General features: G+C 36.1%; 2 protein-coding genes across 4 annotated transcripts in view; both read left to right on the forward strand.

Annotated features, from left to right (window-relative positions):
• The window catches only part of CLHC1 (clathrin heavy chain linker domain containing 1), a 213134-nt gene extending 198870 nt beyond the window's left edge, over nucleotides 1-14264 (forward strand). The window contains exon 16 of the mRNA XM_067705043.1: nucleotides 14208-14264. The gene's annotated coding sequence lies outside the window, so the exon portion shown is untranslated. The remainder of the gene's footprint in view (nucleotides 1-14207) is intronic.
• Nucleotides 1-17437, forward strand: part of RTN4 (reticulon 4) — a 66739-nt gene that overhangs the window by 2579 nt on the left and 46723 nt on the right. The window contains exons 2-3 of one of the 3 annotated variants that reach the window (XM_067705009.1): nucleotides 14208-14264; nucleotides 14943-17339. The exons of 1 other annotated variant lie outside the window; for it this stretch is intronic. In XM_067705009.1, coding sequence (XP_067561110.1) covers nucleotides 14208-14264; nucleotides 14943-17339 — 2454 coding nt within the window. The remainder of the gene's footprint in view (nucleotides 1-14207; nucleotides 14265-14942; nucleotides 17340-17437) is intronic. One more of the 3 variants, XM_067705010.1, reaches the window with a different exon arrangement.

Here is a 17437-nt window from a genome sequence, read left to right on the forward strand (position 1 = left end):
GACAAAGGAGAAAGAATATTGCTTACTCAGCGACTCTATCTTTACATAGTTCCCTAATTCTGGATTGATGTTGCCTATTTGGAAAGTTTAGTTCCTTTAGTAAATACAGCAACATTATGATTTTGGGCACAGATAGTTAAGGCGTTTCACTGAGTCTAGGTTTCTTAACGAGTTCATTCATTCAACTGATTATTGATTACCTACAAAGAGGCACTATTCTAGGCTCTGAGCATATAGCAATAAGCAAGACACATGTGTTCCCCGTGGGGGGAGTACAGATAATATGCACATAATTAAGGAAGGCAGATTAGTGTTAAGTGTTATGAGGAAAATAAGCAGAATGGTGGTGTGGAAAATGACTGAGATGTGTGGGAGCCTTTTTAGGTAGGGTGGCACTGAGAGAGGCCTTTCTGAGGAGGGGAGATTTAAGCTGCAGGTGTAAAAAATTTCCAAGAAGCTCCTAGGAGGCAAAAGCCCTGAGGCAGTAATAAGCTTTGTATGTTTGAGAATCTAGTAAGAAGACTAGTGAGAAAAACTAGGGGGAGAGTGGTATAAGGTGAGCGTGGGGAGGTGGACTACACTTAGATCATTTGAGGTCTCTAACAGGCCATGGTAAAAAAATTTGCTTTTTAAAATATTGTTTATTTTAGAAATGTGCTCCTTAAATATTTATATTGGGATTTTGGAGCAGAAATGTAGTTTTGAAGACTTAGAGAAACTAAAAGGACTGATGTGAGTAAAGACAAAGAGCTGAGAAATGTGCAGAACATGGTTAGAAACATAGAGCAGTCTGACTGGAAGAGGATTTATGTTAGTGAATATGGTAGATCCCTGACAGTTGTGTATGTAACATTGTTGTCTACCCTATTTTTTGAGTAAACGCTGATTTCCCTTACTTGGTAAGTTGTAATTTTGCTGTTTGCTGTTGTGCTTGGAGCATCCCCATTGCATGAAGTAACTGAAGTGAGACTGAATCCTCTCCCCTGCTGACCATTTTTCATAGAGAAGCATTGGCTTCAGGTTAAAAAGGTGGTTGGTTAACCTAGGCTTTGAGGATATGCAAACATTCATAAAGGATGGCATTGAGCTGGTCTCTGGACGTGTTCTAAGCCAGTGTTAATTAAGATTGAAAATGTGTGGTAGATCTGGATTCTGAAGGGTGTTGAATGCCAAATTAAGGAATTAGGGTTTTATCATCCTGCTTTTATTCATGCTCTGCCATTCACAGTTGCCTTTGCTTTTGGCAATTTAAATAATGAAACAAAAAATGTTTTTGTTGTTGTTGTTTCCCAAATATAAAGTTATTTCATTGTTTTTCATCCTTCTGAATTACTGCTTTAGACATTGGGAAGCCACTGAAAATTATTGAACTGAGGCATGGCATCATGAAAGCAGTGTTAGAAAAGTGAGTTGGTGACAATATTCAAGATAAGTTAGAAAGAAAAATAGGGGAACTATTTAGAAATCTTTCACAGTAGTTCTGAGAGAGGTGAGTAGAGCCTGAATTAGTTCATTAGTAGTTCATTCAGTGGAAATGGAATACAGGGAGGAATATAAGAAACTCTAGGAAGCATGCTTTTTTTGGCTCTGAATCTCTGTTTTTATAGTTAGGTTAATAAGACGTTTTATGAAAGCAAAGTTGATAGGACTTGGAGGCCATGGATATAAATACAAAGAAAAGAATGTTGATGCTTATTAAATCAATTTCAGAGATTGTCCAAAGTTGTTTTTGCAGTGGAAGCTTGTATAGAATTGAATATTGCTCATAAGTATAGGTTATGGCTTAAGGATTAAAAATTATTAGTCTTTTACAAAGTCATTTATTATATGATTATTTATATCAGCTTAGGAGCACATATTAGAAATGTTAAAAGATTTTGAGTGATACATAGTTTAAATCTTAAGTATCAGTCCTTAACATAAAGTTCAAGTAAACAGTGATGTGACACTCCCAGGAAGTAGTTGCCTCTAAAGAAAGGGATGTCATGCCATAATCCATTCCCCATCCTCTCTCCTCCTATTATAATCTAGAAAATGATAACAAGGAATGGAACTGATGAATTTAGAGATTCTGAATAATTCTCTTGTTAACCATTTCTAATTTTTTGACTAGGAATAACAGTTGGGAACAAGTGGTGTGCTCCTTAAGGATAAAGTGAATTACATTTCACATTGGTTCCTAGGAAGCTCAGTGTCAAATTTATAGTTCTTTTTAGTAACTCATGAGCTTCCTCAAATCCTTTTTAAAATGAAGTGATGAATATATATTGAACCTTTGATACATGTGTAATTATGTGGAATAGTATTTAGAAAACATGCTATTTGAGCACTGTATTTCTGTAAACTTGGAAGATTTGCTATGTTATATGAAACGTTGCCAAAAAGGAACATATTTTCTATTGTTCAGTAATTGACTCTGTTTTATGTGTAGTTATTTCATAATATACCTAAAAGCAGTTTATTTGAACCACTGCTGTTGCAAGGCCCCAGTTTAAATGACACATTTTAAAGGTTCTTTGCTAGCCCAGGGTAAAAGTACCAACCAAATGGATAATAGTTCTTGATTTTTCCCTGGGACCTCTAAGTAGAAGTAAATGTTGGCAGATGAACTATTCTTATAGTACATTCTTTGAGACTTTTTGTTCCTGTTTCTAAATATAGACCCTAGAAGGTCCCTCTGGGGGTGGTAGCACCAGGGATGGGAACTGTAAGGGCAGAACCATAATTCATCAGCAGTGTTTAAATGGGTGAGTGTGACCTTTGTGGCTAGCTAATGTAGGACATAGGCATGCAAAATGGTAGGACCCAGCTCTGCTTATGCTAAGGTGTTCTCAGACCAATGGCCTCATCATTCTTCTCAACTCTAAAGGGGAATTGATAATTTCACATCTAAATTGATGGTTTTTTTGTTTCTTGGAATGGTGATTCTTAATTTTTAAGTTACTTTACTCATGTGTTCCCGTAACATTCTATTCTTACCTCATCATATGTATCATACTATATATATGGGAATGGTATGTTTACTCATTTCTGTTCACCAGACTATATGCTCCTTGAGGAAAGGGGCTGTATTACCTTTTTTCCTTGAGGAAAAGGACTGTATGACATTATATTTGCATTGCTGAGCACAGTGCCTTAGATGTGGCATAGGCACTCAGATATTTGTTGAATGAATATAATATTATAGATGAATCCTGATCTATATTCTGTATCGTTCTAGAATTACTGCAATATTTTCTCTCAAATAAAAATCCCAAGTCTTGGGACTTGCCTGGCGGTCCGGTGGTTAAGACTCTATGCTTCCACTGCAGGGGGCATGGGTTCCATTCCGTGGTCAGGGAAGTTCTGCATCGTGGTGTGGCCAAAAAGGAAAAAAAAATCCCAACTCTTTTGAATTAAAGCATTAATTTATTTACATATACAAGGTATATGGATGTACCCTATTTTATTTAATCAGTCTCTTATTGATGGTTAATTAGGTTGTCTTTCAGCTTTTTCTGTTGTAAATAACATTGCTGTGAACACCTTTATATATACCTCTTTGCAAATACATGCATAGAAGTATATATATGTGTTGTAGGATATATGTGTTGTAGGATAAATTCATGTAAGTGGAATTATTGATCCAAAGGGTATATGCATTGAAAATGTTGATAGATAATGCCAAACAATAGGTACTACTCCTACTCTTATAGTAGGAGCTGTAAGCTGCTAAATATTGGATTATCTTTTTAGCAGTCCCTGAGTCCTTTGCTTAGGTGGCCCTCTAGTTTAAAAAAAACATTATTTCTTTAATGACTTGTTCTTATTACCATAGATGAAGAAGGCTTATAAAGTTTTGTTGTTCAAACAGATTTGGCAATAGTCTGGTTATATTGGTGGTCCCTTGGAAGTTCAATATTAAGAAAAAATTAGCACACTTTTTTTTTTTTTTAACCAGGTTTAGGGCGGAGTACGGGGACAAAAAGATGAGTAGAGATCGTAGTTATGAGAGGTACATGTAAGAGATTAGGAAAGAATACAAACCCCCACCCGTAAAGTATTTTCTGCTGTCTTAAAACCAGAGGACTCTTGTGGTTGTACTATAGGGCCAATTATATATTTATGTTCTGTCAGCTGCCTTTGTGAAAAGAGAAAAAAAATCGCTTGTTTTTTTCTTACCCAACTTTATAGACTGACTTGTAAATTTGACTAATTGGAAGGTGCCATTGTTAAATTTATTTATCTCGGTGTTCTGACAGCCCTAGGTGAAGCTGACCTAAAGCATTAAAAAATTTTTTTTAATCTACTGGAGTCTTTGGTTTCAGAAAAGAAGGGAATTTACTTGTTTAAAATTCTGTTCATCTTTGTTCTAAGGGGGTTTAAACCTATCATATAAATCTCTTTCACAAATAGCCTTTATAACTTTTCAGTCTCAACTAATCACCATCATTATTAAGTTATTGAGAGTTTTATTATTCTACCAAGTTCTCGATTCAGTTTGCTAATATTTTGTTAAAGAATTTTGCATGCCTGTGTTAGGAATATTTATCTGTATTTTTATTTTCTTGTAATAGCCTTGTCTGGTTTTGGTATTAGTGCATAAGTCTGTGAAACATTTTGAGAAGTGCTTGCTCTTCCTTAATTTGCTGAAAGAGTTTCATAAGCATCCTTCGATGTTTATAGAATTTACTAGTGAAGCCATCTGGCCTTGGAGTTCTCTTTGTGGAGATGGTTTTAAATTATGGGTATTCTTTTTTTAAGTGATATAAGGCTATTCAGATTTTCTATTTCTGCTTGTGTCAGTTTTGGAAATGTATGCCTTTCAAGGAACTTGACTATTTCATCTTGATGAGTGGACATCCAGGAATTTGTGTCTAATTTATTGGCATAAACTTGTTCATAATATTCTCTTATTTTTTAGGATTTATAGTGATAGTCCCTCTTTTATTTCCAATACTTACTTTTCTCTTTTTCTTGATCATTTTAGGGATTATCAATTCTATTGATCTTTTCAAGGAACCAACTTTTGGTTTCATTGATTTTTCTCTGTAGTTTGCATGTTTCCTATATCATTGATTTCTGCTGTTATTTATTTTCTGTTACTTATTTGGGTTTAACTTGCTCTTTTTCTGGTTTCCTTAGGTGGAAGCTTTAAACTTTGAATTTAACCTTTTTTTCTAAAAGCATTTAGAGCTATAAATTTCTCTCTAAGCATTGCTTTAGCTGTATCCTGCAGATTTCCATTATCATTTGATTTAAATTATTCTTTAATTTTTCTTGTGATACATTCTTTGACCCATGAGTTATTTAGAATTGTGTGTTTAATTTCCAAACATTAGGGCATTTTCCAGAATTCTATTTTATTGATTTCAATTTAATTCATGTGGTCAAAGAACATACGCTGCATGATTTCAATCCTTTTAAATTTATTGAGATTTGCTTTATAGACCAGGAAATGGCTTATCTTGGTGTATGTTCCATGTGTACTTGAGAAGGATGTATATTTTGTTGTTGGTTGTAGTGCTCTATAAAAGTCAGTTCATTGGAGTGTTGTCTAAATCATCTATATCCTTGTTTATTGAGTGTGTGTGTTATGTGCATGTGTGTCCAGTCTATCAATTAACTGAGAGTTGAGTGTTAAATTTTTTAAATAATATTTGTAGATTTGTCCTTGTCTCTCTTTAGTTTTTGCTTCATGTACTTCCATTACACCTTTCCCATATACCTTTAGTGTTGTTATATCTATTTAGTGTTATGTCTGATTACTCCTTTTTCATTATCAAATGCCCCTCTTTACCTCTGGTAATCTCAAGATAATACTCCTTGTGTTTGAATCTACTTTTGCTCGACATTTGTATAGCCATTCCAGATTTTGTAGGATAAGTGCTTGGATCATATATCCTTTTACATTCTTTTACTTTTAATCTACCTGTGTTTTTATGTTTAGAGTGTGTGTCCTGTTAAGTGGCACATAGTAGGGTTTTTATCTAGCCTGAAAACCTCTGCCTTTTAATTGGGGCCGTTTACTACATTCAGTGTAATTTTTTTTTTTTTTTTTTTTTTTGGCCATACGCGGGCCTGTCACTGTTGTGGCCTCTCCCGTTGCAGAGCACAGGCTCCGGGCGCGCAGGCTCAGCGGCCATGGCTCATGGGCCCAGCCGCCCCACGGCATGCGGGATCCTCCTGGACCGGGGCACGAACCCGTGTCCCCTGCATCGGCAGGCGGATTCTCAACCACTGCGCCACCAGGGAAGCCCCCAGTGTAATTATTAATATGATTCACTTAAGTCTATTTAAGTCTGTGGCGTGTGGGATCCTCCATTGCGGTGCGTGGGCTTCTCTCTAGTTGTGGCGTGTGGGTTTAGTTGCCCCACAGCATGTGGGATCTTAGTTCCCCCACCAGGGATTGAACCAGCGTCCCCTGCATTGTAAGATGGATTCTTAAGCACTGGACCACCAGGGAAGTCCCCATTTAAGTCTCTTTTCTCTTTGTCCCATCTGCTTCTGTTTTTTTTGTACTTCTACATATTTCTTCCATCCTTTGTGCTTTTATTGTCTTACATTTTACTTCTACATATATTATTATATATTGTAATTATTTAAGCTTCAAAAGTCAGTTTTTTTTTTTATTCCTAGGTATTTTATTCTTTTTGTTGCAGTGGTAAATGGGAGTGCTTCCTTAATTTCTCTTTCAGATTTTTCATCGTTAGTGTATAGGAATGCCAGAGATTTCTGTGCATTAATTTTGTATCCTGCTACTTTACCAAATTCATTGATTAGCTCTAGTAGTTTTCTAGTAGCATCTTTAGGATTCTCTATGTATATTATGTCATCTGCAAACAGTGACAGTTTTGCTTCTTTCCAAATTTGTATACCTTCAAAAGTCAATTATTCTTGAAGGAAATTAAGGTATGAGAATACTTTATATCTACTCATATATTTACCATTTCTTTAAAGAACTTAGGGAATGAGAATATTTTGTATCTACACATACATTTGCCATTTCTGCCCTTCATTCCTTCATGAAGATTTGGATTTCTATCAGGCATCTTTTTCCTTCATTATGAAGAACTTCATTTAACATTTCTTATTGTGCAGGTCCCTTGGTGATGATTTCTTTCAGCTTTTGTTTTCAGCTTTTGTTTGTCTGTTAATATCTTAATTGAGCTTTACTTTTGAAGGATTTTTTGATGAATACAGTCAATTTTGTTATTTGTGGTGGTTATGGTCTATAAAGTCACAGAAAATACTGAATTAGCAGATACTGAATCATTGTCCCTAGGGGAAATACAGGGTTAGGTTCCTGTGAACCTTTAGTCATAACATTTTTGTTACTCGTCAGTATATAACTTTGTTTTAAGTGTGTTTCTATTTAAAGAAACACATTATTTGATATATATTGTAGATTCATTAACATTGAACTCATGGCTAACAGAACTATAACTCATGTCTGAATGAACCTTATCTAATACACGTGTTTCCTCTGTAAGGTACATCATAGCCTTCTTGCTGTTAAGAACACTAGACAGCACTTCAGCATTGTGCTTAGGGGCCATATCAGAATACCAACAGAAAGCACAGAAATGCAAACAGTAGGGCAGTAAATAGACTGCTAAAAGAATACTTGTTTACTGTATGTGAGCTGAAACAAGAAGGAATAGGGTTGCCTTGTTTGACCTCACCTGGCAACATATGTTGGGGGACTGGAATGTATGGCTATTCTGCATGTGCCTGCTGCTGTAAGTACTGATTTTGGGTTTATCAATTTAGTGAGTAGGCCAGTTGGCAAATTAAGGAATCAGATTATGAGGGTTGACTGCATGCAATTCTAGGTTTGCAGTTTTTTTCATCATTTTAAAGAATGTTTTATTATCTTTTGGATTGCGTTGTTTTCAGTGAGAGGTCAGGTCATTCTTATTGTTTACCTGCCTTTTCCCTCTGTTTTTAAGATTTTTCTCTGTCTTTGGTTTTCAGCAGTTTGGCCTCTACAGTGTAGTTCTTTGTGGTTTTGTGTTTATCCTGCTTGTGGTTCATTGAGCTTCTTGGATCTGTGGGCTGGTATTTTCTATCACTATTTTCAAATTTTAGGCCGTTATATCTTAAAACTTTTTTTTCCTGTTTCAGTCATTATTGTCTTTGGGGGGACTCCAGTTATGTATGCATTAACTGCTTGATTATCTCATAGGTCATTGAGACTGTTCATTTTTTCCCCCAGCTTTTTGTTCTTCATGCTGTGCTTCAGTTTGGATATTTTCTCTCTGTTGCTCTTTAAGTTTATTGATCTTTTCTTCTCCATTGTCCAATCTACTTTTAAGCTCATCTGGTGAAATTTTCTTTAGATTAATGTACTTTTCAGTTACAGCATTTCCATTTGGTTCTTTTTCTAGCCCATGTTTTTCTACCAAGACTCTCTGTTCACTCATTATGTCTATCTTTTACTGTACATACTTAGGAATTTTTAAAAGCTGTTTAAATTTCCATTTTAATATTCATTAATCCACCATTTACACTATTTCTTTTTGTTTATATAGGCTGTTTTTTCTTATTTATGCTCAAATTTTCTTCTTTTCATGTCCAGTAGTTTTTTATTTTATACTGCTTGTCATGGATGTGGTGATAGTTTTGTTCTGGAAGGCAATTGATTTGCTGGCAAATCACCTTGATCTTTTTTAAGTCTTGATTTTAAAGTTAGGGTGGGTCTAGAGCAGTGGCTGGCTGACTTTTTCTTTAAGGGCAAAGTAGTAAATATTTTAGGCTTGTGGGTCATACAGGTTCTATCTAACTACTCATGTTTGCCATTATAATGCAGAAGTAGCCATAGACAATACATCACATGAATGGACATGACTTTCTCCCAATACAACTTTGGCCCATGAGCCATGTTTTGCTGACTCTTGGTCTAGAGTATCCCTTACTTTAGGGTTATAGTAGTCCCACTCTTAAGGTGTACCTTTTCTGGAATCTCACTTTTATGCTTGGGGTGTTCATGAGATCTCTCCACTCTGACTGGCCAGAACTTTAGGTCAGGTCTTCCAGAACAGTCTGGCCTCCAGAATATCCATTCAGCTCACAACTCTATCATAGATTTGTCTGCTGGGTCTTAGTAAGTCTTGTGATCTATATGTGCAGCATTGTATTCAGCCAAATGTTTAAAGGGAACATCTATCTAGATTTCTGGAGCACCTTTTCTTTGAAGCTTTCCTTTCTATGTCACCCTGCCCCACAAATCCCAGACAACTCAACAGCTTCCTCTGCTCAGCAAGAGCGCAGTATCCTTGGGCTCCTCTGCCATGTGCTGTTGACAGAAAGTGCTTTCAGATGGAAAGCCAGGGCATTCCTCTGGTGTGCTTCCCTCTTCTCAGGAATTACACTTCTGCCTGTGGTCCAGTGTCTCAGGACAGTTGCTTCATATATTTTGCCCAGTTTTATAGTTGTTTATGTTGGAAGGGTTAGTGTGATAAAATTACTTTCATGGCTAGAAGCAGAGGTTCTTCTCTATGATTTTAAAATGCAGTTTATTTTTCTTGTTTTATAAATTAGATATGATTTTACTGACCACTTACTTTTTTTTAAAAAGTTTTATTTATTTATTTATTTACGTTTGGCTACGTTGGGTCTTTGTTGCTGTGTGTGGGCTTTCTCTAGTTGCGGCGAGCAGGTGCTACTCTTTGTTGTGGTGCGCGGGCTTCTCATTGCGGTGGCTTTTCTTGTTGCAGAGCATGGGCTCTAGGCACGCGGGCTTCAGTAGTTGTGGCTTGCGGGCTCTAGAGCACAGGCTCAGTAGTTGTGGCCCATGGGCTTAGTTGCCTCAGGGCATGTGGGATCTTCCCGGACCAGGGCTGGAACCCGTGTCCCCTGCATTGGCAGGCGGACTCTTAACCACAGCGCCACCAGGGAAGCCCTGACCACTTATACTTTTGGTTGATAAACAGGTTTTGAAATGAACGTGTCAAGGAAAATACTCAGTATAAGAGTGTGTGGACATTGGTGAGATTGTGATAGCATATATATATTTTTTGAATTGACGAGTAATAAATTCAAAACTGATAATGCCATTTTTACTTTCTTGAAAAGTGATTTACTAAAAAAAAAAAAAATTTCTCCAGTGAACTTTAATTTTGCAACTGATTCTTGTGTGGTGGAAGTAATTAGCGTTCACAGTTTGTAGCCCTGAGGCAGTTAATCGAAACTTATATTCTAGTTTTAGGCTTAGGTAAGGAAAAGAATCTAGCATTAGGGCCAACATGAGGAATAGATCATTTGGAAGTCTTTCATACTGTCATTATAAGCAGTTCAGTGATTCTATTCATTTTACTGAGGGTAATAAGGAAATAAATATATATATATGATTATAGTTTAAATTATTTTCTAGCTTTGTCATTAACTAAGCTATGTGACTTTCAATAAGTTGCTTTATTCTCTGAGCTTAGGTACCTGGAAATGTAGAAGATTAACAAAAATAAGGTAAGAAAGAGTAGGTTTTACAGAGAGAGTTAGTGAGGCTGAATATGGTGAATTTGAGCATTAGTGGATGTCAGCATTCATATGCAAGAGGGGGAAGCATGGGTTTGGTTAGGAAGAAGTTTATTTTGTTAGCATAGATGACATGTAAGGAGATGTTGAGATAAGCTTAGACAGTTAAATTGGGGCCATATAGTGCAGGGCCTTATATATCTGACTAAGAATTTTTGGTGTAATTCAGTATGTAACTGGGAGCTTTTAAATGTTTTCGAGCAAGAAAAATGTATAGACTTGTCCTTTTTGATGGCTGTAGAGGAGAGACGTAATAGAGTTCTGGCTTCCCTTTTGCCTATTTAGTGAAAACTTGTTTTTTTTTTTGTAATATGACATTATGTTTTTACTTAGTGTGGATATATATAATTAAGTCCTTAATATTTATTGTTTCTTCTGGCTGTCTGTTCAAATAGTACAAATGAGATTGATGATTAAGGTTTTAATTTCATTCAGTAGTTAGAATTTGGCATTATGAGTAGATCATAGAAAGAAGGGGAGTTGTTTACCGTTTTTGTAAGCACAGTAATGTAAGTGTATGTGTAACATATCTCAGTAATTCAGAACATTTTATTTTTTACTTAATATAGCATCCCTTATTATAAAATAGTTTATTCACTTGTGAAAGTGAGGGTCTTGCAGAAAAAGGAAGATGAAAATCAGTAATTCTTTTTCAGAACAGGAAATAGATAATTTTTAGGTGTTTTGGCCTTAGAATTTGGTAGCTTTTGTGATATATAAGTATTGTTGATCAAAATTTTCTTTTGACATCGTTAATTTTATTAGTCATTTTCAAATTCTAAATTTATATAGTAAAGTCTAGAAAAGAAGTACTGCAGAGCAGTTAAAAGAAAGAGCATGGACTGGTAAACTATGGATTCAGTCTCAGATCCATCACTTTTTTTAGTTTTGTGACTCTGGGGAAGTTACTTAGCCTTTTTATGCCTCTGTTTCCTCATCTGTGAAATCAAGATAACAGTAGTACCTATTTTACAGGGTGGTTTTGAGTATTAAAAGACCATGTGGGGCTTCCCTGGTGGCGCAGTGGTTGAGAGTCTGCCTGCCGTTGCAGGGGACACGGGTTCGTGCCCCGGTCCGGGAAGATCCCACATGCCGCGGAGCGGCTAGGCTAGTGAGCCGTGGCCGCTGAGCCTGCGCGTCCGGAGCCTCCGCAACGAGAGAGGCCACACCAGTGAGAGGCCCGCATACAGCAAAAAAAAAAAAAAAAAGACCATGTGAAATCAATGTGCCTGGCCATCGTTAACATCTCTATAAATGTTGTTATATGGTGAAGTAAAAGCAAACAATCAGTCAAATATTTTGGATAATTACAGGGTATTTGCTGGGTGACTGTTTTTCTTGTTTCAGGAGCTCAAATTTATGGGGCTGATAAAGTTGGAATACGTAATTTATTATTGCACTCGTGCATAGGATACAGCACATGAACTTGGGAGTTAGACCTATTCAAATCCTGGCGCTCTGGCCTCCTAGCTCTGTGACTTAGGACAAATTGTTTCTTTTTTCCCCTTCCCTCCCTCACAACATTTTGAGGTAGTTACTCTTATTTGGCAAATGAGGAAATGAAGCACAGAAAGGCTAAGTAGTAACTTTCTCAGGGTTACACATTTATATTGTGTAATATGTGATGGATCTGGGGTTTGGACCCAGGCAGTTTGATCCCATGATTCATGATGGGCCTTAGTAGGAGTCCCTGAGCAACTCTCTTCTTCTTGAAGGCAAAATGGTAATGACCTCTTCTGGATTTTTTTCTAAGTGCTTTTAGAAATGGAATACTTGTTTTGTGGCTAATTTTGGATTGAGTCTCATTTTACAAAATGAGGATTTTTTTTTTTTTTGGAAATTTGTGAATATTTCAACTACCAATTTATAAACTTTCTCACTTGACCAAGTGTCAGAATATAGTTTTTATTATAAGAGATATTCTGGTATTAGATACGCATAAGGATATATTTTTAAAAAATACTTCAAAATTTTGGCACAGTTTTAGATATAGTTTGGTTTCCCTCTGATTTTAACATGTTTCTAGTTCACTTTACAAGTAAACTGTCTCTAAATTAGTTGGCTTTTAACTATATTGTCTAGATGAAAAAGACAACCATTTAGTTAAGAATTTGCTTCCTTTTATTTGGGTGGAGCAGCTGTGTAATTATTTGGTTCTGCTCTTTGACCCCCAAATCTCCGTTTGTACATCATTATAATTCATTATTTTAGCTGAAAGGAATTTTCAAATTGTCATTTTACAAACGAGAACTGTGTAATTTAACTAAGATTACATAACAAGTCATCTTTAAAAAGTGTGTACACATATGTGTACATTTTATAAAATCTCATAAGGCAGTGTGTCTTACTGGTTTGGATGAGTGGCCCATTCAACCTGTTGTTCTAGGTTATAGGAGACTCTTTTAAATGGATTTCCCCTCTCCACCCCATCTAAGAATCCTTTAGATATGACATCATACCTAGTATGAATTTAAAATTTATGTGACATTATGAATTTAACTCTCCTACTCATCAAAAGGAATACCCTTGGAAGACAAGTTCCATGTTCATGATAGCCACATCTCTGATTTCTTTTTTTTTTTTCTATTAATCAGCCTTGTCTAGCTTGTTCTTCCAGATAGAAGTGTCTAAATTTATTAGGTCCTCTACACTAAAGGAATACCTCCTGTCATCTCTCAGACTGTTTCACATTGTCTTTTGCTAGAGCCCTTTCTCTAGTATAAACCACAGAAGATCTTTAGCTCAAGATCTCCCAACTGCAGGTATAAAATGACATTGTACAAGGTTAATATACCAGTATATAGTGTATTAGTTGACTTGGGCTTCTATACCAAAATACCATAGACTAGGTGGCTTAAACAACAGAAATTTATTTCTTACAGTTCTGAAGGCTGGGAAGTCTAAGATCAAAATGTGGGCAAGTTAGGTTTCATTCTGAGGCCTCTTTTCTTGGCTTATAGGTTGCTGCCTTCTGTGTGCTCACGTGACCTCTTCCTGTGACCATGGTCCCACCCTCATGACCTCATATATTCCTAATTACTTCCGAAAGGCCCCATCTCCAAACACAACACATTGAACCTTAGGGCTTGAACATAATGAATTTTAGGGGAAACACAAACATTCAATTTATAACATACAGCATATATTGGTTAAGAAAGTGAGCTCTGGAGTTGAATTGTCTGAGTCTCACTACTTAATCTATTGAGTGAGTTACTTGTCTATCACTCTTTTTTTTTTTAATCTGTTAAATGAGATATTAACAGCAACACTTGTAACATTAGAGTTGTAAGGAGTAAAATGAGTTCTTGCATCATGTAAATCACTTAGAATAACAAGTAGAGAATATGCATGATTTTCTGAAAGTGTTCTAAATTGAACATATACCAATAAAAAAAGATAAGAAGATTAGTATATTCAAGCCACTTTGGTTCATGCAGTTTCTTTAACATAAACATGTTTTTGCCTCTTGAAAAATGATAGGTTCTATAGATATCATTTAATCAATTTTATAATATATATTATAATTTAATCTGGGTTAATGGTACTACTTTTTCCTTTCCATCATGGCTTTTTCTCTGTAGATAAAGTTTTGTGTTAACTCATTACAAACTGAACCCCTTGCTTGTTCCTCTTTAGTCTCTTTCCAACTCTGTCTTTATTTCTGCTGAGGTTATATTCTATTTGTTTTTCAGATGAGACACTTTTTGCTCTTCCTGCTGCATCTGAGCCTGTGATACACTCCTCTGCAGGCAAGTTCTTTCTGCTAGCCTTTTATCCTCTGTGTATTCTAACTTTAATTCTTTAGTTATGTTCACTCTATGCTTAGTAGTTTGAATTTACTAAAAATAAGCATGGTTCCAAGAATGTTTATCTACTGACCAAGTTGAAATTTGCATTTTATATGCAGTGTCCAAGAGAGAAATGGGCAGAAACCTGATTAATAATTGGAAATGTGTAAGGAATTCTTGGCCCCTTGATTTATGTTTATATATTGACTAGTCATTTTTTCCAAATACAGTTTATTTGCTTATAGCTGACAGGCTTTCATAGAATGTCAGCCTATGACAGTTAATTATCCAGTGCCCTTTCTTTCTTATGCTGTCAAACTCTCTTCTCAAATCCTCATTTCTTCCTCTGAGACTAGTTAGAAGTAGCTTTTCTCAGTTAATTGTACGTGAGGTTTTTCTCAAAGACTTGATGTCTTTGCATAGTATATAATAGCCTCTGTAGCCATGCACATGTTTTTTGACAGTAGCTTTAATTTTTCAATTATGATTCAGTCTACTTGATTATTATTTATTAACTAAATGTTCTTAGCATTTTAGTTAACAGTCTTTACTAACAGTATTTTTGAATCTGTCATAAAACTTGCATTAAATCTGAGAACACTGGCATTCTCTAACTTTCCTTTCTGTCCATGGTCACAGAAAAAATTATGGATTTGAAGGAGCAGCCAGGTAACACTGTTTCTGCTGGTCAAGAGGATTTTCCATCTGTCCTGCTTGAAACTGCTACTTCTCTTCCTTCTTTAGCTCCTCTCTCAGCTGCTTCTTTTAAAGAACATGAATACCTTGGTAATTTACCAGCAGTACTACCTACCGAAGGAACACTTCGAGAAATTTCAGATGAAGCTTCTAAAGAATTCTCAGAGAAGGCAAAAAAACCATTTGTAGACAGAGATTTACCAGAGTTTTCAGAATTGGAATACTCAGAAATGGGATCATCATTCAGTGGCTCTCCAAGAGCAGAATCTGCCATAACAGTAGCAAATCCTAGGGAAGAAATAATTGTGAAGAATAAAGATGAAGAAGAGGACTTAGTTAGTAATAACATCCTTCGTACTCAGCAAGAGTTACCGATAGTCCTTAGCAAATCAGTTAAAGAAGAGGGTAGAGTTATGTCTCCAGAAAAAACGAAAGACAGTTTTAATGAAAAGGGAATTGTAGCAGAAGCTCCTATGAGGGAGGAATATGCAGACTTCAAACCATTTGAGCAAGTATGGGAAGTAAAAGATACTTATAAGCAAGATAGTGATGTTTTGGCTGCTGGAGGTAATATAGAGAGCAAATTGGAAGGTAAAGTGGATACGGAACGTTTTTCAGATAGCCTTGAACAAACAAATCGTGAAAAAGATAGTGAAAGTAGTAATGATGATACTTCATTTCCTAGTACACCAGAAGCTATAAAAGATGGTTCAGGAGCATATATCACATGTGCTCCCTTTAACCCTTCAGCAAACATTTTTCCCTTGTTGGAAGATCATACTTCAGAAAATAAGACAGATGAAAAAAAAATAGAAGAAAAAAAGGCCCAAATTGTAACAGAGAAGAATGCTAGTGCCAAAACATCAAACCCTTTCGTTGTGGCAACACAGGATTCTAAAACAGATTATGACACAACAGATCATTTATCAGAGGTGACTGAGGAAGTAGTGGCAAACATGCATGAAGGTCTAACCCCAGATTTAGTACAGGAAGCATGTGAAAGTGAATTGAGTGAAGCTACAGGTACAAAAATTGCTTTTGAAACAAAAATGGACTTGGTTCAAACTTCAGAAGCTATGCAGGAGTCACTTTACCCTGTAGCACAGCTTTGCCCATCCTTTGAAGAATCTGAAGCTACTCCTTCACCAGTTTTGCCTGACATTGTCATGGAAGCACCATTAAATTCTATAGTTCCTAGTGGTGGTGCTTCTGCAGTGCAGCTCAGTTCATCACCATTAGAAGCTCCTCCTTCGGTTAATTATGAAAGCATAAAACTTGAGCCTGAAAATCCCCCACCATATGAAGAGGCCATGAATGTATCACTAAAAAAAGTATCAGGAATGAATGAAGAAATTAAAGAGGCTGAAAGTATTAGTGTAGCTGTTCAAGAAACAGAAGCTCCTTATATATCTATTGCATGTGATTTAATTAAAGAAACAAAGCTCTCTACTGAACCAACTCCAGATTTCTCTAGTTATTCAGAAATAGCAAAAGTTGCACAGCTGGTGCCCACTCATTCTGAGCTAGTTGAAGATTCCTCACCTGATTCTGAACCAGTTGACTTATTTAGTGATGATTCAATTCCTGAAGTTCCACAAAAACAAGATGAAGCTGTGATACTTGTAAAAGAAAATCTCATTGAAACTTCATCTGAATCAATGATAGAACATGAAAATAAGGAAAAACTTAGTGCTTCACCACCACCTGAGGGGGGAAAGCCGTATTTGGAATCTTTTCAGCCCAATTTAGGTACCACAAAAGATACCTTATCATCTAATGAAGTTTCAACATTGATCCAAAAGGAGAAAATTCCTTTGCAGATGGAGGAGCTCAACACTGCAGTTTATTCAAATGATGGCTTATACATTGCTAAGGAAGCAAAAATAAGAGAGAGTGAAACATTTTCAGATTCATCTCCAATTGAGATTATAGATGAGTTCCCTACATTTGTCAGTTCTAAAACAGATTCTTCTCCTACATTAGCCAGGGAATACAGTGACCTAGAAATATCCTACAAAAGTGAAGTTGCTAGTGTCCAGGATGGAGCTGGGTCGTTGCCTTGCTCAGAATTACCCCATGAAGTTTCTGTCAAGAGTGTACAGCCTAAAGATGAAGAAAAAGTTCATGTCCCAGATGAATTCTCCAAAGATAGGGCTGATATTTCAAAGGTGCCCTTACTGCCTCCAGATGTTTCTGCTTTGGATGCTCAAACAGGGATAGGCAGTATAGTTAAACCCAAAGTTCTTGTGCAAGAAGCTGAGAAAAAACTTCCTTCTGGTACAGAAAAAGAGTACAGACCACCATCTGCTATGTTTTCAGCAGAGCTGAGTAAAACTTCAGGTAATCAATTCGTACCTTATTTTGTGCTTTCTTGCCACCTTTTGACCTATGGAACATTCCACTACATTTTGTGTAGTATGTTACATTTATAGTGTCTG

This window comes from Pseudorca crassidens, chromosome 14 (genome assembly GCF_039906515.1).
Source record: "Pseudorca crassidens isolate mPseCra1 chromosome 14, mPseCra1.hap1, whole genome shotgun sequence".
NCBI lineage: Eukaryota > Metazoa > Chordata > Mammalia > Artiodactyla > Delphinidae > Pseudorca > Pseudorca crassidens.